General features: G+C 28.3%; 1 protein-coding gene across 1 annotated transcript in view; it reads right to left on the reverse strand.

Moving 5' to 3' along the window:
* Positions 1-23597, reverse strand: part of LOC129973085 (peroxidase-like) — an 84064-nt gene that overhangs the window by 22994 nt on the left and 37473 nt on the right. Inside the window, exons 2-4 of the mRNA XM_056087461.1 lie at positions 14793-14975; positions 14039-14121; positions 11278-11389 (exon numbers count right to left, since the gene is read on the reverse strand). Coding sequence (XP_055943436.1) covers positions 11278-11389; positions 14039-14121; positions 14793-14975 — 378 coding nt within the window. The remainder of the gene's footprint in view (positions 1-11277; positions 11390-14038; positions 14122-14792; positions 14976-23597) is intronic.

Consider the following 23597-nt stretch of genomic DNA (forward strand, 5'->3'; position numbering starts at 1 on the left):
TATTAAAGAAAGTGATATCACTTTATGCGGACAAATGAATTAATCAAAACAATTGTTCAATTAAAGTAAACAATATGTGATTTTAATGACAAGTATTTAAACACTATTAATTTAAGCTCAAAAAAAAATTTTTTTACTACAATGAATAATCAATTTTAACACTATATAAACAAATTATTCAACTTATTCATTATCAACTTATTTGACTGTAATTTTGAAATTTATCTTAAAAAAATTAAATTCTTGTAGTAAAAAGAAATACTACGTCATAGAAAGTGTAACATTTTTTTCACATTTCATTCTCCAATAACTTCAAGAAAATGTAATAATTTATTAATTGTTTGTTACATAACGAAATCGGACTTCATTATGAAATAATTAGTTTTGATGAAACGACACTGAAATGGCATGAAACGAATTTCTATGTAGTTCATTTTTATTTGTTTTTATTGTGGAAAAAGTAAAACATTACGTGAGATTTCGCCATTCAGAGCGGAAGAGAAAAACTCAATGGTCTGTGTAACTATTCAGTAAAGGTTTCTTTCTCAAAATGAATTCGCCAACTTTAAACGAAGGATTTATGATATTTTTTTATAAATATTGATAATACATAAAGGCTGAAGCAATAACTTTAGGACATTCGTAAATTCTTTGTGATTTTTCCAACATTTTTTTTTAATTTAATGCGGTTACGCGTATATGTAGGAGAAATTTAAGTTCATGAATGATGTTTTTAAAATATTTTATCATTCATTGATTAAATATCATGTTGTTTGTTTGTTAAATCAATTCAATGGCGAATTTTTACTTTCTCAGTTTAAATGTGCTTCTTATTAATATGGAGAAAGTATTGCAGTCGTCAAAAAAATTGGATCTTGATTTAACGCATATCCACGTCCTAGCCCACTTTGAGTCTTAAAAACACATTTTTGGCCTTTTGCTTGTATGTCTGTCCGTTTTAACTGAAAAATGCTTTGACTTAGATGAATAAAATTTCGTATACAACTTTAGACAATATTTATATATTTTTGTCAAATTTTGAAAGGAATCTGTTAGAGGAAATCTTTCTAGCTTGCTCTTCAAATTAACTTGATAACTACGTAAAGAGGTGGTAAAATCTGACACAGAAAGTCAGCATTTAAAATGCAGATAATTCTCAAATTTTGAACCAAATTTATCAAAGGGTGGGCCATCTGTAGTCTGCACTTTCTTATGGACGTAAGCGATATAACCAATAAACGAAACGACGTAAATTAATGGTGTTTAATATGAGAGCTTGCGACTACAATTGTAATTTTTCACTTTAAATTTGAGTTTCAGTCAGTCTGAAAAAAAAGGCATTCAAGATACACAATCGCACGATAGATTCAATAATAATTCAAGATTCATGCCAGATATCTATATTTCGTATGCATCAATGCAGAATTAACAAGGATTTTAAAGCTCTTTTCATCTTTAGAGCTTTAAAATACTTATATCTTCTGAATACTATTTGTTAAATAATTATAAATCGCACATAAATTATATATTTACTGGAATGAAATGTGCAATTTCAATAAATATATTTTCTTCTTCTTTGAAGTTGTTTATTATTTTTCTATTGAATTTAGAATCCTAGTATATGTGCAAATCTAAAAGGAATTAATTAACTTTTAGAATTAATAAAGCGACAACAACACACAAATATTTTCTGAAAAAATGTAATGAATCTTGTGTATTAAAATAAGTAGTAAATTCCGGTAAATCCAGCAAATAAAGTTGCAGTTGGCCTATAGTGTTAAAAAAAATCTTATTTTTCTCCTTCAGATATCTTTGCTTTTCTCTGACTATTTAAATATTTTACTAACAGTGATAAAATGAAACATTTTTTTTTATAATTAGAAAGAATAAATATGAATTACTGTTGGTCTTTTTAATTTCAGACCTTCTTTATGAAACCGAAATAATCTTTTTAATGGAATTTTTCTAAAATAAATGAACAAAAGATATGCAAAAGATATTGACTTTTTAAAAATAAAATTCAAATGAATAAACTAAAGATAAATCCTTTAACATTCGTTACAACAAAAATATTCTTTTTCCAAAAAAAGAGAGAGAGAGACAGAGAGAGAGAGAGAGAGAGAGCGTTTAACGCTTCTATAACAGTCATAAAAAAGAAGAATGAATAGGAAATAACGAACTTATTATCGAAATATACGAACGTCTGCTCTGTCTGAATGATATGTGTGTCTTCTTTTCCGGTTTTGTACGCATTTAGAATACTAAAACAAGGATCTAAATCTGCCATAAGCCTCACGAATGATGCCAATTACATTGGCTATTCGGTCTCATTATTATTTTTTACAAATATTTGGAATAGGTCCCTTATCACCCTACTATTCAGAAAACAATTCTTCTTAGCGATTGACATTAAACGATTTCATGTTGGCTGAAATTCCTCCCCTGTATTTGTTTTTCTGTCATTCCATTACAGATATGAAAAATGCTAATTCGTAAAATCGATTTCACTTTAATTTTATTTTTCTGTTTTTCTGCATCGTGTTGCCATAAGAGAAAGAATAAAAATGGCTAGCAGAGAAATTAGGGTATGGCCCGCTGAACTGATTTGAGAGCACAATCCAGTTCCATTATCTTTCATCAATACGCAGGGTGATAGATGAAAAGGGGAGGTTGTCTACAGCAATTTTGATCTACTTACCAATCATGAAAGTGTATCAATAAACTCTTCATATCTTTTTTAACTAATTAATAAACTGTCCCGATGTTGCGCCAATTTACATCACGACGCTAATGGATTGCACCACAGGTGAAAGTAGTGAAAGCAGGAAGAAATATCTTTTTAAGGAAAATTGCCAAGAAGATCGTTCATCTCATTACGATCAGAGATCAATCTAATTCGATGTTTAAAATGCTTTTTTTATTGATGTGTCCTCGAGTAAGGTTTATCCGGTTTAATGAGCATAAATGCGAATGTTGTTTTTCTTTTCTCATCTTGTGCAGTGATGATGAGTTACCTCGCCAGAACTTGCTTCGCATTCCTAAGTAAGGCTGAAACGGTTTCAGAAGGGAAAAAGATCAAAAGAATATTAATAGCTTTCATTATTGTTTCCGTCATTATCATACATAAATCAGCTAAAAGAAATTTTTTCTTTTCGTGCTAATTACTTTTAAATTAAAAAAGTATTTTCATGATACAATGATAAATAAGCTTTATGTCACATTTAGATTACCGAATGGGGTATTCAATAAAGTAACATTTCTATATCTGTTTATCTTGGCCAATCTAATGAAATCGCAATATTATTAAGATATATGTAATTGAATAAAAAAGAATTCATTTCTACATTTATTATTTTGGAATCCAAATTTTAATTCAAACTATTTCCAAGATATTCATCTGCGAGTGTATCATTGTTTGAGTGTTATAAGAGAAAATTATACAGAAGGAGAATCATCACCTCTGAGTATAATGAAAAATTGTTAATAAACTTCTAGGGATGATGGATTTCAAGAAAAATGCAAAAGATAAGATAGTATAAGATGTTAGAGAAGTAAGCCTAATTGAATCTCACGAAATTCCAAAACAGATTTAAAATACAAAAGATTTTAAAAAACAGAAGTTGTAATTTATAGGGTTAAAAAGATTAGGATTTCATAGATATAAAAGAACAACAATTTAAAAAGGGCAACATTAAGGTAACAACCATCATTTAACACTTTTTAAAACTATGGAATATGATGACTTAAATATAGGATACCAATCGTGTAGTCACAATCATTGGATATGATTGGATCTAAAGGAGTAGGTATATCGAAGCCTAGTTACTTCAGAGAAATGACTTAGTTGTTCGTCTGCATGCGGTCTTAATTTTTACTCTCTCATAAAAAGTGCAAAGAAAGTACTGAACTCGTCAAAAATTAGAATTAGAGATTTTGATGAATCTCCCCGGGTCAAAGTTCCCTGATTTCGAAAAACACATTTTTGGCATTATATCTGTCTGTCTGCCTATTCGTCTTTCTGTGAACTTAAAAACGCTGGAGTCAAGACGAATGGAATTTGGTATATAGATTTAAATCTAAATTTGTAAACTTTTTCAATTTTGAACGAGTTATATTTAGAGAAAGAATGTCTGTCGGGTATTCAAGTGTAAGTGAACTCAATAAGTACAAAATGTAATGAACTGACTAAATAAAATTTGGTATGCAAGTTTAATGTCTAAACTCGATGAACATTTAATGTAAATTACTATCAAAACTCGGATAAAATATGTTAAAGTTTGTATATGTCATATGTATAGTTTATCATTAATAATTAATATTTATGAATAAACTAGTTTAATATCGTAAATACAAAGCAGAAGGAAAACATATATTAAAATTTCTGAAGAAGCATTTTTTTTCCAGATTATTAAGCTTAATTGTGATGAATTTCAATATTAGTTAACTCTTTCATCCCAAAATTTTCATTTCAAAGCTTACATTATGTTAATGTCTAAAGCAGCATAAAAAAATCATTTTTATAATCTCATTTTTTATCCATTCCATGAGCTATGTTTCAGTTTGGATGTCAACGTATTAATAGATCTTGAGATCTGTCGAGATAGACTAAATATGGCGAAGGATCGACCGTCTGTTGATCTGTATTTTAATGCACGTGCCTGTAAACACAATGATTTGAAATCTGTAAAATTCTATCTGTGATCTTGTGATTACAACTGTCGTTTGAATAAAAGTTCGATTTCAAGTCATTGTGTTTACAATGTCAAGCTCTCAAAATACATATTATCACTATAGATTTAATGAAAATCCTAGATTTGCGCCAAAATCTATATTTCGTTACTATTGTTTGCTAATGTCTTATAAGACATTCGCTGCTTTACTTAAGATTCAAAATTTTATGCTAGGGTAGGGAGGTAAGACTTTTATCGGAGAGTATACTAGGAAATTTCGAGAAGTCCACTTCTCCTGGTTTTACAACCGTACTATGTTAAATTGCAAACAGTTAGCCGTTGTAAGGCACACGCAAATGCTTTCTTCAAAATCCGCCGTGAGTATTTTAAGTAGTTCTCATATAAATAATATGTTGCATGAAAGTACTACTGTTTCTGTTTATATTAAAGCTTATTTTTACCACATTATGACATCATATTTGGTCTCAAAAATTATACATCGTACAAATATGGTTCTTTGGAACAATTTTTATGTTTAGAAAGCAAAGATTCGAATTCTGTACAGTTTGCCCATTGGTGTCTGAACACTCTCAATAGTTAATTCAAGTCAAGTATTCTTGACAAATATTCGAAAATTTCTTTTCGTCGAAAAAAATTAATTTTATTAGATTCTTCATAAAAAGGAAATTAATAAATTAAATACATTAATATTCAAATAGCGAAATAAGAATTTATTACAGTGCCAATAGTTATATTCAATAAACAAAATTCTTATTTATTACTAAAACATTAATGATGTTTTGAGAAATGTTGAGATTCATCTGATGATATGACGTTATACAGATCGATGCAAAAATTCATTTCTAATTATTTGAAAACTACTCTTTTTTTGCAAATGAAAACGGCGAAAATAATAATATTCTATTTTAGCCTAAGTACAATATCTTTGACGCTCAAATGACAACATTTTAGTACTTACACTTTCCTGTTTCATAGTTTAGAAGTATAACCACACATTGGCTCAGAGATGTTTATTATGATCATTTTTTTTTCTTTGATTTTGCTACTGATATTGCTATTTATTTTTTTACAACTCTTTATTTGTTTAAAATCGCTTCTTGAAGAAACAGAACTGTTTATATGTTTAATATAACGTGTCTTGAAGAAACAATAGAAATTCCCCTTATTCATGGAGTTTTATTATTCGATATCTGTAATTCAGTTTATTTATTAAAGAAATAAAATATAAGGCGAGAACATAAAAAGTAAGAGAAATGCATTTTTATAGAAAATTTCCATTAAACAGCGCTTTCAGAATTTTTCTTATAAGCTTATGAGGTGAATTTAATACTTTCCAAGGTTTTCTCGGTTGAAATTCTGTAGTTGGGAAGATTGATTGTTCAAAGATTTTCTTTATAAACTAGCAAAAAATTTCACTTTTTGAAATTCACATGAATCACAACTCAGTTGGTGCATTAGACATTTAATACCTGGAATTTTTTTTTAAATTGTATATTGAGAGACATTGTTCCATCTTTCTAATAACCGATTCCTATCGAGCAAATGGACACACCATCACGTGTTAAGATTTCACAAAGCACTTTTTGGTAAGATGCTGGAAAACGACAATAAAGTGAAAAGAAAAGTAGCTGCTATGATCAGATTCCAGGATGTGACCTACAAAGGACGTTAGCTTGGGGCGAGTTCAGTAATCTTCGCGCCTTGTTACCTAACGGTCTAGGCTTGCTTTCTCAAGTTCGAAAGAAACTGGTAACGCTTTCTACCCAGATTTTTATCTATGTCATTTTTTTTCGTTGTGAAATACTAAGTCTCAATAAAAGTTACGATAAGAAAAAGGATTTTCCTCTATTGCTTGACCCCTTAAGTGTGAAGCAAGACAGGTCTCTTGCATTTTTTCAAAGCCTCGCCGAATTATTTGGATTAATCAACCTCGATAATAAGATGTGAATTTAATTATTGTTCGAAAGTCTAATAATTTTTCAGAATCGTATACATTGCCTTGCTGGAAATGAGCAATTTATTTTCAGAAATTCATTAAGCCCATTAAAAAGTTTCAGAGAATCAAAAAGCGTGCATTCTTTAATGAGATTATTTTACTCTATATAAGTAAAGAATTCTAGAAGCAAAAATGCTTTCTTTCAATCCATTGGATTTCCTAAACTATACTGAATAAATTAAGGGAATGAACCTAAGTCAACAACGTTTAAGATTTATTACTTTTACAAAAAATTATAACTTTATTTCTATAGATGCCGTAATTTTTGTTGCTGTATTTATTCGCAGCTTATATTTGCTGTACTTATTCGCAGTTTATTGTTGCTGCATTGTCGATAGTTGACGTAATGTTATATATATATATATATATATATATATATATATATATATATATATATATATTACTATTATTATGACAATGTTATATATATTATTTGATTTGATTTTTACGAAAATCCTCAATTCATTGTTTTATAATGGGCTTCAACTAGATTTCTCCCGTGTAGATATTATATAAAATTGTAAAAAATACTAATTTTTCGAGAATATTTGCATATATTTATTTGCGAATGATAAATTATGAGTTTATATGGAATATTTTGCTTTAAATTGTGGAAATTTCATATCGCTTATGCATTAAAAGATCAAGATTCTGCTTCTTCTTCATAAATAAAATTTACAATAAGGGATTTCGAATCATCTTGTACAATATTGTCCTTTCTTGGAATCTCAGAATAATTTTTAGTAAGTTAAATCTTTATCCTAATTCAAGCGATGGTTTTCTTTCTTTATAATATATTTTGAGTCGGATATAAGTCCAGTACGTCTTGGCATTTGTAAAAATTCCTCTCTTTTGGAACAGTTGAGTTCATATTTTGACTATCAGTATTTTGAAACGAAATTTTGTAAATATATTTGTTTTGCTAATACTTTTAATTTTATTTATTTATTTTTATAATAAACTACTTTATTTACTAAAAGAATTTTATTTCCTGAAAAGTATTGTTGTTTAACATAAGATTTTATTTTATTGTTATTTAACAAGAAAGTAATTTTATTCAAGCAGGATGTATATACATTCATTAATAAGAAAAGTAAAATAGGTTAATCTGCGATTTATAATCAACATCTCTTTATTTTGCCTCTATAAAGGAATTACATACACAATTGTAAATTATCTTTAATACTATTCATTAGTTTAAACTGATTTATATATCTCTAAACTTGATTGTCTAAGAATTGCTGACGTGAAGATATGCCATTGCTTAACTGAAAATGTTAAAATATTTTAATTATGATAATATGAGAGTCGTATATAAATGGGACTTTCTTAAAAATTATTTGAATTAAAATTAACTACTTATCAAAACGATGCCGTGTATTTTATTTATTCTCCTTCATCACTTCAAATTTCCTCCAATATGCTATAGGGAGATTTTTTTTATTTATTTATATAAAGAAACTATTAGATATATACAAAGCTAAGAGGGTAAAAACTTCCTCCCCCCTTCTTCATCCAGTTAAAATCAAATTTATCTTAAGTAACTTCAAGTGATATAAACAAACAAGTCTGAAAGTATTAAGCCTGTTTGTTCTATAGGGGAAATGTAACAGCTCTGCGGTGGTTCTTTATTGTCCACATAGAAAAGAACAATATGAATTGAAATTAAACTTTTTTTGGATTGATTGTACTCTAACCTTCTTTAAAAATGCCGATCTATGTTATTTTATCTTCATCTATGAAGAAAATGGATGTACAGGATAACGTGTGAATCTATGAAAAAATGGATATACAGATAACTTGTGAATCTATGAAGAAAATGGATGTACAAGTTTTGTGAATCGTCAGAAAATATTAGCTTTAAAACTTTTCCAGCAGATTACTGACTTTTTGCTTTTGTGTAATCAACATTTCTGCTTCTTCACTGCGGTTTTTAAACATCTTATACCATTTGGATACTTGACATTTTTATAAGGTACCACAACTAAGCTGAACATTCAATCTATGCCAAATTTCAAAAGGTTTAAAGATTTTTAATTTAAAGATCATTCGTTGTGCAATTGCAATAATACTCTGTATTCATGTATAGTATTGGCAAATAAAGGAATGAAACATTAAGAATGAAACCTTTCGAAATAGTTTTATTTTTAAACAATTTTTAAACAAATTATCATGGTAATTTTAGTAACAAACACTGTCGCAATTAAAAAAAGTTTCATTTATAATTAATTTATATCCTTATATTAATACAAATACACTAAAAAATTCTATATCGGAAATACTATTACAGCAAATGAAGATAAGCCAACTTCTGCCATTGCGGAGTATTTTGCAGCTTTCGTTTGCTACAAGCTATTCTGCATCACATCATTAATATTTACTAGACATGTTACATGGATGTTCCCTAACAAACCGCAGGTGAAAGCTTAGAACTCGGATTCGGCAGGTGATTTCATCATCTGTACCGTAACGATGGTGTGCCTGACGTAACAGAAAGAGGAAGTTTCGCATGAGCGCGTGGGTGCAGTGACGATTATGGTTTACTTTCACTGCTCTTTCCGAGGGTTTTTCTTGCCGTGGGTGAAAAAGGAGACTCAATGGCAAATCGGTCAACGGGTTTCCTCGCGATCGACCGCATTCCGATCGCTTCTTCACTTCACTTAGGAAACGACTCATGCAAAGCATCAATAACATTTATTTTATAACATGTATGAGGTAGAAAAACATCCAGAAACGTTCCGAATTGCAGATAATTTATCCGAACAGGACAAAGAATATTCTTTTTTTATGCTTAGCTTTCTAATGGAATTTGAAACAAAAGGGCAGATTAGAAAAAATTCGGAGAATGTAAATGAAAATTTTTTTCCAAGAAAGAAAGTTTTACTAAGAAGTAAAGAAAATGCTACATGTTTTTCAATCTTAACTAAGTATAAACGGAAAATTATCTTAATTTTGATTAGAATATTCCAATTAAAAATTACTCTAATTAACACAATGTTTTGGAGATAAATAAAGTGTAATCTACCTCAGAATTGAGATTTTTAACTTTTATCCATGTTGAAGATGACAGGAGAGCTAGCATAGTTTCTAAACTTATTTGCCACAGTAGCAGGAAGAAGATTTAACATGCACTAGCTCCTTATGAATATTCAGTGAAATCGAGTCTCAAACGAGTGATTCTTTGATTTTGAAGTCATGGCTTTGCTTCAAGATTATTCCATTTTTTATGTTTTGATAATATCTCTTTCCATAACTCTGTTGCCATTTCAAAAATCACTACAGAAAGCCCAATTTGGATTCAGAAGTAATCATAACATTGAATGCATTGTGCAAAATTCAGATAATGTAAAAATTAAAAATATTCACAATGCAATGTGTACTCGCAGAAATGCCAATACGCATTAAATAAATATATTTTCTGGTAATACTTTCGTTTCTTTCCATATTTTTGTAAAGATTTTTTTTTAATTTGGTGCAAATTTTGTGATCAGTATTTGCGTCCATGCTATTTCAAGAAATTTGATATCCAAAGCTGCTTTAATGATTTATCGAAATTTAAACTTCGAACGTATGACATTAAAATTTAATAAGAAATTCTTGCTGCGAGATACTCTGAAGTTAAAAAGAGGCAAAAATTGTAGTTAAGAAAATTTAAAACTAAACGTCAATGCTTGTTGATATATAAAAGCATAAATTTTGGAGCTGATGTGGCAAAATATATAATAATGTAATAAGAACTCACGAACTTGTAAAGGGAAATAATATTTTTAATGACTTTTTACATATAATCCTTCCAGTGAGGAAAGGCAAGTTCGATAACGTGTAACGTTGCTTTATTTTACAAAGAGTACGAAAACATAGAAAACAAAATCTAGCCGAAGCATATATAAAGACTTGGCTTGTAGCAATCAACAGTACTACCACAAAAACTCGTTAATAAGCAAATACAAAAGCTCAAAGCGCTCAAAGAAACTGGCTGGAGATAAATATTCCAAAGAAAGGATTTCTCAACTGACGCCTTAATGCTCTTATTTCTGTTGAAAATTGTTTAGCATATTAAATAAAACACATTTTGAATGTCATTTTTGTTTTTTAGTTTCAATCTCCAAGCGAAAGAAGTTAAAAACATTTAAATAACAAAACAAAATTTCCAGCGTGTTTTTTATTTCACTTTCACTTGTCGCTGAGTAAGGGCCTTTAATTTCACTTTTCCTTTTATCGTAAACGAATTCAACGCATGGGTGTAGCTCAAAGATCACCAAACATCTTTTTTCTTTAGAAATACAAGCAATTTATTCCGATGAAAGATATAATTTCGTAACTTATTTGATTGAATACTCGTAAATGTGACGTTAAACAAGGCGAATAATATTTTATAATAATCCAACATTTTTTTAACGATTATAACTCAATAAAAAGTATTATAATAAAAATTCCCATGCTGATGGAAAATCGGTCACATACGAATAGCAGGCATTATGAGTTTATAAAAAAGGATTACTGATTTTTTAGCGGGACGTCAATGGAAATTCGATTGGAATGCATTTTTTGCAAATGAAAAGAAATTTCATTTAGAGAAAATTGACATACCTGTGGGCCAAAATTCGAACTGTTTCCAACAGTATTTCAGCAGGTATAGATACATGATTCGCCTTTGGATAAACTGAAGAAAGTTCTTTGACTTCATACGGAACTTCTTCTCCTAAAAGAGCAAAAGAAATATATTTTAAATTCAATTAGTTTGCAAAAATGTAGTTTTATAAAACAGTTAAGTTTTATAGCATACAATTTGAGAGGTGAAAGTATTTTTGGTGAATGACAAAGAAATAATGAGTATTCACAAAAAGGTATCCATAAAATAATTAAGTATTGTTACATTTCTAAAAATGAATAAAAATCGTACCTTATACAATAAACTGAAATTGGACGTGAGATATTTGAATAACTAAATGAATTTTTTTAAATCAAGAGACCGCTTTCGAGATATCAAAGTGTTTCAACATTTTAATTTTTCCTTAAATTAATTTTGAATTTAGTATAATATGCTAAACTCAGCTATGGTAATAGATATAACAAATTACATACGTTGCAATATACTTTTTCTTTTCAGAATGTATTCTCGGAGTACATTCTATTCTGTCCACATGCATCAGTTGCTCCTCAAGCTACAAAAATTTTATTTGTTACTGAATTGACATGAATCCGATTGAAAGTGAAGGCTTTCTCAAACAATGTTTCCTTTTTTGCTCAAATAAATTTAATTAAAATCATTTTTAACCTTATTTCACCCTACATTGTCAAAAGCTAAATAACTGAAATTTGAATAAACAAGAATTAAAATTTACTTTAAATTTATTTACATTAAAAATTCCGAAAGAAATTTGTATCTTTCTTCTGGTAAAACTTTCCTTGGCAAATATTTCAGTCAACTGAAAAATTAATTAGAAAAATAAACAAAGAAAATATTAAAGTTCTTTTTGAAAGTAATAATATGCTATCAATTCTCAAAATGAAATTTAATTTTATTATTATTTTAATTGCATGTTATATTACGTTCTAAGCAAAGCATTTCATTAGAAGAAATATTTTTTAGGCAATTTATGTAGATTTCAAGAAAAATAAGAGCAAAATAACAATTTTTTTTGTTTTGAATTACTTAGCTTAACTTCATATATTTTTGTTTATGTGTTACAGAGAGGTGTAACATCTATTGTCGAAACTTGGAGTTCATAGTAATCTTCATAAAACTCATTAAAAACTTTAGTCGAATCATATTTCCTCTTTTTTTACTTAGATGTTTTGTATATCTGTAGAAGCAATAATTTTCTGTTCCTTTTGAATATCATCTAGGCAATCAGATCCTTCAGAACATGTTAAACATGTTGTCTTAAGATTTCCATCTTCTACTTCATTGATCCCCAGGCAATTTCAGAATACAAGATGGAAAAATCACTCACTGGTATTTGCTGCCTACCTTCAGGCTCTATTTCCGTGTAGTCTTGACGTTGATTAAAATATTAATGCGGCCAATGAAGCATGCCTGAAGAATTTGAGATTTCTTTAGAAGATAACGGAAGACACGCGTGTGTTGAAAAGTTCACTGATAAGTATAGTAATTTAGATAATCATTCATATTATGAATGAACTATTCTGAAATAAAAATAAAATTAAAAAAAATTGAACTGATTTTTTTGTTTGCGTGGGCAATACAGATGTAGAATCGAAATCTTGAAGATATTCGAATTCGAGATTCTGCTGTATTCTGACATTTCAACACTCCCTAAGTTTTAATGAAAAAAAATTTGGAATTATGTCGATTTATTGGTAAGTCACACCAGTCAGATTAATAAATTTTGTCGTATGATTTTTTGAAAACAATTTATAAATCCCTATCGAATATTTTTCTATCAAAGCTATTAAATAGAGTATGAGCTCTTAGTAATAGTAAGCTCTATTTTTTAAGAAGACATTGTTTTTTTAGTTACATTGAACGAAGATATAAAATATTACTGAATTTATTTATTTATTTATGTTAAGGCAGTCGCTTTTTGCCTTGATAAAATTTCAAATATAATTCTTGAATCCAGTTGTTTCCTCAGAAATATTTGCTTCGTTTTTCATAAATTTGTGTTATAAAATAAAAAATAGTTCAAATTGACATTATCAAGGAAGTAAGATTTTATATTGTAAAATGGTGAACAAATCTTTTTTTTTTCTGACTAAATATATTCAAATGTTATTGCTGAAAAATATTAAAATAAAGGAAAATAAATAATAAATAAATGAATAAAGTGCCAAAACAAGTTTTTCATTAACTCCAATCGAACGCATTTGGTTGTTTAACGTTTTATTTACTGACTGTACTTTAAAGTACGGTTTAAATACGATCAATATCTTCACAATATGACTATTTTTTCTAATAGTATTTGAAAGAACGTATTTCCAATAGAAAGCAGTAGGTGTCAACTAAAAAATAGCACTGAAAATCTTTTATTGTTAATTTAATTAACAGAAATATTTAAATTAATTAAAACAGTTTTTTTTTCTTCTCCCTGGGTTTATTCTGTACCAAAACAATGGTTCAAAAATAAATTTGAAAAATTGATGGTAAAATAATGGAACGCGTTTCATAGACAACATCCTTTTTTTAAAATGCCCAAGATTATAGCTGAAGGACAATATTATCTTTTTCAAGGCAGTGATTTCTTATTTGCAAACTTGCTGCACTAGAAATGCTTTTGCTGTCTTTGTTAGTATTTTATATGAAGTTTCATCGACACACTTGAATATGAATATTTGCCTACAAGGAATTAGCAGAATACGCACAAAGGGACTCTTTATTTACACTTACCGAATTTTCTACGGGCCTCGTGTAACGCTCTGTTGATGTCTTCGTATCGAATACATGTTTGATCGATGTTTTCATTTTGCCAACTAGAATATGAAAAGAGAGTTTTGCAATGATATTCATGTATTCACATTTCATTTAGATTCACACTTAATGCAATTTACAATGAACTATTTTAAATGAATTTTTTCGAAACGAAGCAAAGAAGGAACAAACAATTTTTTTTAAACGAACTGTTAACAGGTATAATCATAGTTTCTGAGCAGACAATATAACTATAGGAAGAAAGAAACAAACAATTTTATGCATATTTTGTTAAAACTTAAATATGGATATATAAGTTGAACAACAGGGATTTTGAAATAATAAATTTGGGTTTGAAAATAGTATTTTTCTTCTCATACTTTCTTTTGAATTCGCATTAAGAATCTCTTATTAACAATTTTTATTTACTTATTGTAACATAATTAAGAAATGGAGGAGGTATTTAAAGATCTATATATATTTATATTCAAGCCAATAAGATAATAAATAAATAATAATAAATAAAAATTCTTAAAATCATGCACTATTGCGATTACTATTAAGAATATAGAAAGATAAGGCATATTAATCAATTGACATAATTTATTATTTTTCAACGTTTTTTTAAAATGGTTATTTTCAACGGTGAGCTCATACATGTCTTTCGAAAAAAATAAAATGTAAAAAAAAAAAAAAAAAAAAAAATCATTCAAACAATAAACAGCATGTTTACCTTGGTATATAGTCTGCAAGGTAACTTAAACCAGCGTCAAGCGACCTTTTAAAAGGAGGTCCCCCTTTGCTTTGTTTAAGGACGAGGGCACATTCAGGCGAATAGTCAATGTTGAAAGGAGTTGGCTGATCATAGGAAGAAGCGACGCCAGCTATTAAAAACAGCCACGTCCATGGTAGGTATCTGAAACAAAGAAATAACAAATAATTAGTTTGCTTGTAATACTAGAGGAAATATTTTTTCATCATTATTTTGAATCTTTATAATAGTTACTAAGGATTACGTTCATTGAATATGTAAAATATATTTAAATGGAACGCTGGAAATTCGGAAAGTTGTAAAAATATAATTTTTTTCTTCTGTCGGCTATATTATAGATAAAAAGTAATAAGTTAATTTAAGCAAATTAAACAATTATGTTTATTAACGAAGTGAAATAAATATTTGGTAACCAAATTTTTAATATAAGATGTCTTTTCTTTTTTTAATTCCAGTGGGGAAAAAATGATAGAGGAAGTTATGGCTCTATTCTTCAGAAACCAGAGTTAATTAACATATCCTAAAAGCATAAATCCGTATGAAAAACTTAAAAACTGGATTAATATTTCAATAAAAGGATTAATAAAATTAAGTTTAGATTATTTGATTGAAATTGCTTTGCATTATTGCTTTGAAAAAAAAATCAGATTTAAATTTATTTATGTTTAGAAAATATATAAAAATAGGTTGTTAGGGTAATTAGGTAGCGACAAAACTGGTGAAATAAGTGCAAAAAAAGTGTTATTAGTTTAGGTGTAGAACATGCTATAAATAGATAAAGAATATAATCACTCTTAAGTATTACTTATAATTTTCAAAAGTAAAAAAAAAAAAAAAAGAGGACAAAGTGTATTTTTATAATTAACATTTTTATAATTAACAAGTTAGTGTATTTTTATAATTAACATTTAAGGTATAAATTCTTGTAACAATCAGTCTTTGATTACTCTATTGCAACATTCAGTCCATATAATTATGAATGTATAAGTAAAATAATAATACTACTAATGTAAGCAGAAAGAAATTAGAAAATATACAAAAAAATTGCAAAAAGAAAAAGAAATGAAAGCATTGAGATTAGGCTGAAATTCTCTTTGAAATTGAGCTATTGTATGAAAACGTTGTTTTTAGTAATGGTTAAACAAAGATTGATAAGTGAGAATCGGGCTTTAAATAAATAAACATCGCTTTAATATTGCTATGAAAATGTCACCACCAAAATATTTTTACAATATTTTATTCATTGTTGACATAAATACTGCATGTTTTCAGAAGGAAGGACTGACCTTCATTTACAGACCGCTAATTTTAAACACTGGCATTCAGACATAAATACATTCCTACAGCAAAACACAAATTTAAATAATCCTAATCTATTTATTCTCTTTTAAAGAAAAATGGACGAATGAATATTAAACAACATTCATTTTTCATGATAGCAACTACCGAACAAGTTGTCATTTATCATTTTCTTGTTTAATTTGCATTGACGTTGGAAGAAAAAAAGAAAAAGGCAGAGAATGACACAGTTTTGCTTTCTATGTCCGCTGGTAGAAAATTAATTATTCAGGACCTCCTACATGGAAATCCAACATTATTTAACTTCAACTATATTCAAATGATAAAGTCCTTGCATAAATCTTTCTTTAGAATGTAGCGTTTTTAGATCAGGTGTTTATGATATGTGAAAAAGAAGGGAATGTAACCTAGTCATCTGTTTCTTTTTCAAAAATGTTGTAAAACTGACTAAATAAAATCGGACACTTAACCTAAAACTGTCATTATACATTATTGGTGGACGCAATCTCAGAAAAAACCCCATCCCAATTTTCTTTAAACCGAAGTAATTACAGAAGAAAACACAATAAAATAAAGAGAAAAATCAAAACACAGTCCAATAAAATGGACACTAAAGATATGATGAGATTTTTACAATATGTGATATAATTCTTCTTATTTAATGTTATAATCTCTTACTTCCAATCCGGAATGTAATTTCTCTTCATATTTTTTTGTAACAGACTCGTTACAATAATATGAAAATATAAGCAAATCGTAATAATATAATCTTATATCCTGCAAAAATGAAAATTATTTTATTTTTAATAAAAAATAAAATTATCAATTATTAAATTTTATAATAATTTAATATAAAATTACTTATAATTTTATCTTTTTTTTCTTTACTTTTAGCAATTCATTACAAAAATAATGTCCCGATTTGGCAAGTATTGTTTTGTTATTTTACTTTGGCAATGCGAAATAAAAATATTTTTTCTTATGTAACTAAAGGTGGGTTTACACTCAGCTAGTTATAAGATTCTAGTAAGTCATGCATCCGCAGAAAGAAGATTGTGCATGCTCTGTGAAAGCGGACAATAGCAAGTTCTTGTCTCGAAGGGGCAAGTACTTGCTGCTGTACAGTTTCTACGCATGCATGATTTTACTGGATGGTTTATTGCTGGCTGAGCTTAAACCCAACTTATACAATTGTGATTTTATAATTTAAGCAAGCAATCAAGATCTGTAATAAATATTTAAAAAATTACAATCTATATGATATATTCATAACAAAATTGTTTTCTATGCATACTGAGTTTAAAGAAATTTTATCAAAATTTCAAATACTTTCCTAAGAATTCAGAAACGAATTTATCGTAGGTAATTAAATACTTATCTGAAATAAAATTTATTTATTCCCGTTATCAGTAATATAACATAATTCTCTATTGTTAAATGTTTTCTTTTTACTTCCGAAATAATTACATAAAGAAAAATCAGGACCAAAACGATAAAATATGTCACTGCATCTCACTTCCTTCACGAGTCCATAAAATTCCATCTTCTTTTCTAGAAGACAATGCTGAGAAAACTCTTAAGAGAAATTTAGTTTGAAAACTTCATTATTATTCAATGAATGTTAAGATTAACCGGAAAGTAATTTACATTAAACTGGAAGTTAAATACCGCACTTATTGAGGATTTCTTTATTATGCGGTCTTCTCGCGAGCTTTCACAGTTATACGACAAAAATCGTGTATTTATCTTGAATGAATAATTGCATTTGTTTCCTGATTTGATGTGACATGATATCCTATTTTCATGTTTCAATATTCTTAACAAGTTTCAAAATTAAACTGGTAAGGCAAATATTCACATAAATTTTCACATGGATATTTTCTCACTCCATGTGAAATTTATGTCCCATTCCTATGAGGTCTATCGCAGTTGCCTTTAGAAATTTTAAGCTGTCGTTAGTTGTTTCCCGTGGCAGCTTTAGTTCGCATAGGATTCACAGTTTGTATTATAATCTTTATATTCCACATTTTTTTTTCAGTATGATAAAGTGTGATATAAGTATTAACCAACTAAAGTTAGTATGGGATTCGCAACTAGTATTCTATTCTCAATATTTCTGATACAAGTGTGACTATTTTCTTTCGCTTTGACAGAAAAGAAAGAAATCTTTTTGGAGAAAAATAATCAAAAAATATTAATTTCTTAGCTATGAAAATAAAAATATTCGGAAAACAAATTTTATAAATCCTTTCGAACTAAATTGCAACGATAATCACTGAATTCATACTTATAAACTTAATTATTAATTTAAATTTGCAAAGAAATGTTTCTCCTATTAATTAGACACTATTTCTTTATATTAATTACATCATCAATAAATTTAATTTTCAAGAGCTATTCATGATATCATTATTATACTTCTTCTTTTGCCTGAATAGATATCAGATGATTAATCCGAATCCAAGCGAAAATTAAATTTTTCTGATTTTTTTTCCCTTTTACTTTAAAACAGATCGTATTTGAAGTGTCAGTGTCACGAATATAAAGACTCTATGACATAGAAGTTATTAAGTATTCGATTTTTGAAATTTAAAGGATTTTTCATTAAAAATGCATTATTTGTTATTCATTTATCACCTTTTATCCTTTTTTTTCATATTACATCTAATATTGAAACCTTTTTATTTCATTGTCATTGTTTTTCATTGGATGTGAGGACATTGTAATGAACAAGAAATGGAGATGTGAATTTTGTAACCATTAATATTCCAAGCGGGATTTCATGCTAAGGGTTACTTTTTTGATGGATAAATATATCAGTTTAGCAAATCGCTGCGTGAGGTTTTTTTAATAGCAATTACTGCCCTACTATCAGTACATCTTTATTTTTATTAGTATTGGATAAGTTTTGCTGTGACAGGATATCACATTTTATCCAAGTTTAGCATTCATTAGAGGCCAAATTAACCTTGCACTTTGAAAGCTTAATCTGTTTATTTAATTAAATTTAATACTGAAGTTTAATTTTATTATTTTTTAATTTTAATTTTATTATTATTATTTTTTAATTTTAATTTTATTATTATTATTTAATTTTATTATTTTTAAAGACAGCCTTTTTATGAAATTTCGAAAATATGTAGTAAAAATTTACTTTAGAAGGGAATTATTGAACTTAACCTCTTACGATGATGGATTTGTCCAATCATTAGAAACAAACTAACCAGAAGTAAATTACATCATCTAATTTCAAATCATCAACCAGTTTATCCAATCCAATCTCATCGAAATGGAAGCTTTGCAACTTTCCATGCTCACGATCAGTATTACGACCTTTCAGGAGGTCGATCTAACACCCACTTGCTACAAAAATTAGTTCATTCTCGGCAGCCAGATTGGAAAAGTGCCGACCTTTTTCCTCATCATTCGAGGATGTTCCCTTAACCTTTAAGCATCATCCATAGATCAGGCATCATCTTTTGGATCTTTCTCTTTGTTTACGATGATGAGGAAAAGAGTAATGATAAAGGAAGATACTGTAATATTCTTTTCAGCCAAAGATGTAATTATTTTATTTTTTAATGGTGATCAATGTAAAATGTTATGTTAATTTCTATTTCATTGTTTATCAGAGAAAATGGTGTGCTATACAAGATGATTTCATACTGACTCTTTGAAAAGACTAAAAATTAAAGTATTATTACTAAAAAAAGTGTTTAATGCTGTAAAATTTGATATATAATTCTGATAAATGTAAATTCTTACTAAATGCATAACAAAATTTCAGAAGTATTTTTGAAATATATTTATTTAGATTTATCTATTTTTATTTCGTACATTTTTAATAAAAATAAATTATTAAATGATAATATAAGAGCTTTAGTATTCAGATTCTGTATATACGATGATTGCAAGTTTAATATTAGTAATTATTCTCGATATTTTATTGCAGTGTTTTACTTAATTGAAATCGAGATTAATTCATTTAATCTCGATTCATTTTGAATTTTTAATGCAATCATTTTGATTCTAACGGATATGGAATAATTTTTATGTATATCTTCACAGGATCTGAACATGAAATAAAAAGAGAAATCGAACAAAACGAAGCTACAGAAGAATTCAAATTTGTCGTCAAAAGAGATTTTATAATCTTTATAGCAAAATCAATTAAAAACCATCAATGAATAATTATTCATGGGCGAAATGAAACGAAATTTGTCAAGATCTTTGAATTTACTTTTATAAATGTTATTTTTTTAATTGTAAATAAAGCTATATAAATAAAATGTAATTACGCTAAAACCCGCTCTCAAAATGTTTTACGATGTTTAGCAACTATTTCAAAAACATCACAATTCGTAAGCGCAAGCGAACAAATAGATATTTGTGTGCGACGAAATTTTATCATTACTAGACAAATGAAAGGAAACATTTATAGCGATCGCAAAGTACCAAGTGAATTTCTTGTAATAAAAAGACCATTTCCTCCATTTCCTAGCTATTAAAATTGAGTGGTGAAACTACTTTTCATTTTTTGAAAATCTAGATTATTAACACATTTCTGTAAGTAATGATCAGTAGACAACTATCTACCTTTTCCATCAGCTGCAACATTGTATCTTTGATCATTTATATTATTATAGTAATCACTTCATGCCAGACACAATCGCTAAATGGAATGTGCTTCTCTCTCTCTTGGCGATATCTTACTAACCATCAAACCTACACAATACCTCATCACACTCAGTTTCGTTCAGCAATTAAAGCTATCTCAATAATCATAGACGCTACAGTTCATTCTTGGAATTGATTTAACGATTTACGTGCAAAACGCGCTGAAGTATAAAGTGATTAGCACATCATTCTATCCTTAAGCGTAAGTATCAAGTTATGGAAGAAAGAAGAAAATGGTCCTAGTCTCATTTAAAAAACAAACCATTACAATTTATTATGGAAACAATTTCAAGTCAATGTAGAGATGGAATTAATAAACGATACGCATTCGCTTCAAAGCGCTATTGCAAAATTGATTACGGTCACGTGGTGGAGTTTCAGCGTTTATTTAAAGTTCAATTTTAAATTCTTCATTAGGATTAATTTTTCCCCCATACCATTAAAGTGTTGGATAGTATTCTTTTAAAAATGGGTCATAGTAAGCGTTTACTACTGATTCTATTTCAAATAATCATTCTGTCATGCTATATTCAAGTTTTAGATTTTATGTTGGTATGAATGAATTTTCATTTCTGAAGACATTTTTAAATTCGCCAATATACCATACCGTATTTCTCTGCTGTGCTCTATGCTATATGAATACGAATTCACTTTTATCGGATACGTCTTCTAGTATGAAACTAGAACAGTCTATCAAAGGGTTCAACAGATATAAGTGAAACTATGAAATGACCTACATTTTCCCCTTATAACTATTAATCTGCTGGATGACTTATCTAAAAATATCTTTATGAAGAACGACCCAGAAGTTTGCTATAGAGAGCAAGTAGATCTTTACCTGCGGTACTTCCTTATCGAATTGGCACCCAAGGTGGAAAGGTGAACCGTCCCATTTCACGCGGAATGATTTCTAGTAGCTCCGTGTCTGATCTGATAAGTCAATTAATTAAAACTTCGCTTCGATATTCTACTTCTTTAAATAGATGGGCAAAAAATAGATATATATTCTTCTTTTGTTTTTCAAGGTCTCTGTTTGTTAAGTTTTACTCTACCCAAAAAACGAACTAATCACTTTTCTTCTCTTATCAGATCGAAATGGTATGACTTTATCTGTATTTGATGGTTCTTTTTCTTTTATACGTATAGAAACGATTGTGATAAGTCAATTAAAACTTTTCTTCAGGATTCAATTATTAGGATCGCGAGTTGTATTTGAGGAAATTTAGCTTTTGAATATCACAATAGGATAAAAAGAAAGAAAGAAGTTCAATTTGAGAACACTATAACAAACTTGTGCCCATTTACAAAAGCTCAATGATAATCAAACATATATATACATATAATCAAGATAATTAAATAAACTAATGAAAAAAACAGCAGCTATTGTTCAATGAAATCTGCTTACAACCTTTTTTAAAGAATTATTGACTATTTTAATGTTGACATTTATTTGTTCAAATAAATGACGGTTTCTTTAAGATAAATTTCTTAATTTTATCAAAAAGAAACCGTGATGAAATGTTTAAAAGATAATGCTTGACTTTTAAAGCATTTTAATATAAAATTTTGTTGTTAATTAATTTAACTATTAATTGATTGGAAATATTAATTCAACTTAAGAAATTCAGACTAAATTTTATTACTTATTGGAAATAATTATTATTAATTAATGGCATAAGCAAAGTTTTTTTAATGTCACACTTTATATATTGTGTATTACATTTAAATCATATAATTTTAGAAATAAAAGAAATTGTTTTAATCAGAGATTCTATAAAAAGAGTCTGTTTAAAGCATATTTAAATGCAGAATTTAAGCCAATTTGTAATTCAAAAAGTTTAAAAAAAAGCCATCATAATTTTATTTCAAGTCATAATAAATTATAGAGAATATACTCTCAAATGTTTTTTTTTCTTTTGGAAATCTTTTATTTCTTGCCGTTTGTGTGCACTATGCCAAACACTTTACCCAGAAAATCCGCACAAATGATGGAACATTCCTTAAAAGCTTGTAGAAAATGAGTTCATTGGCGTCCTGCAGTCCTACTTAAAAACAATCCATTTTCACTCCTACTGCCATAAGCACATAAACATCTCAAAAGATTTTTGTTTATTTGTAACTAAAATGTGAACATCACAGAATGCTTGCAGAAAACAAGGATAGTATAAAGCGCAATTAATGTTTAGCTGCCAAGGTCGTTGAATAGAATGAGTACAAGCTATTATTCAAGGGGTGCGTCCAGTTTCAGCTCGAAGCTTCATGACTATCGAAATTCTCACTGAGAGTAAAAATAGAATTCAGGTTTGAGCGTGAAGGTATGGCGGATTCGGGGATGGAAAAATATGGAAATCGTGACCCTCAACCATCCCATCTTACAATGCTCAATGAGCACTTAGTTTGCAACCTATATATACTGCATAAGAGAAGCGGTTACGCGTTATGAATGGGAAATTTAATCTGGGAATTCAAAGGTCAAAGTCGACTTCAAGACATTTAATAAAGATGAGTCGTCCAGGTGCAAAGAATAGCAAATGACCATTTTTTTTTTCAATCAGAATACATATGATAAGATACGTTTCAGCTGCAGTGATACGCTTTGCCTGAACTAGAAATGAGCACATTTTGTTTCAATTGTTTTGATATTTTTTGCTCTCATTCTTATTGTTGAATTCATTAAGTTCAGTTGAAAATTCCAACTCACTGCTTCGGTACAAAAAGTAGGTTTTTTCAGATTAAAAGTCAAGTCTTTACTTAATACAATTCCATAACGTTTGAGAAACTTTTTAAATT

The sequence above is a fragment of the Argiope bruennichi genome, chromosome 6, assembly GCF_947563725.1.
Source record: "Argiope bruennichi chromosome 6, qqArgBrue1.1, whole genome shotgun sequence".
Lineage (NCBI taxonomy): Eukaryota > Metazoa > Arthropoda > Arachnida > Araneae > Araneidae > Argiope > Argiope bruennichi.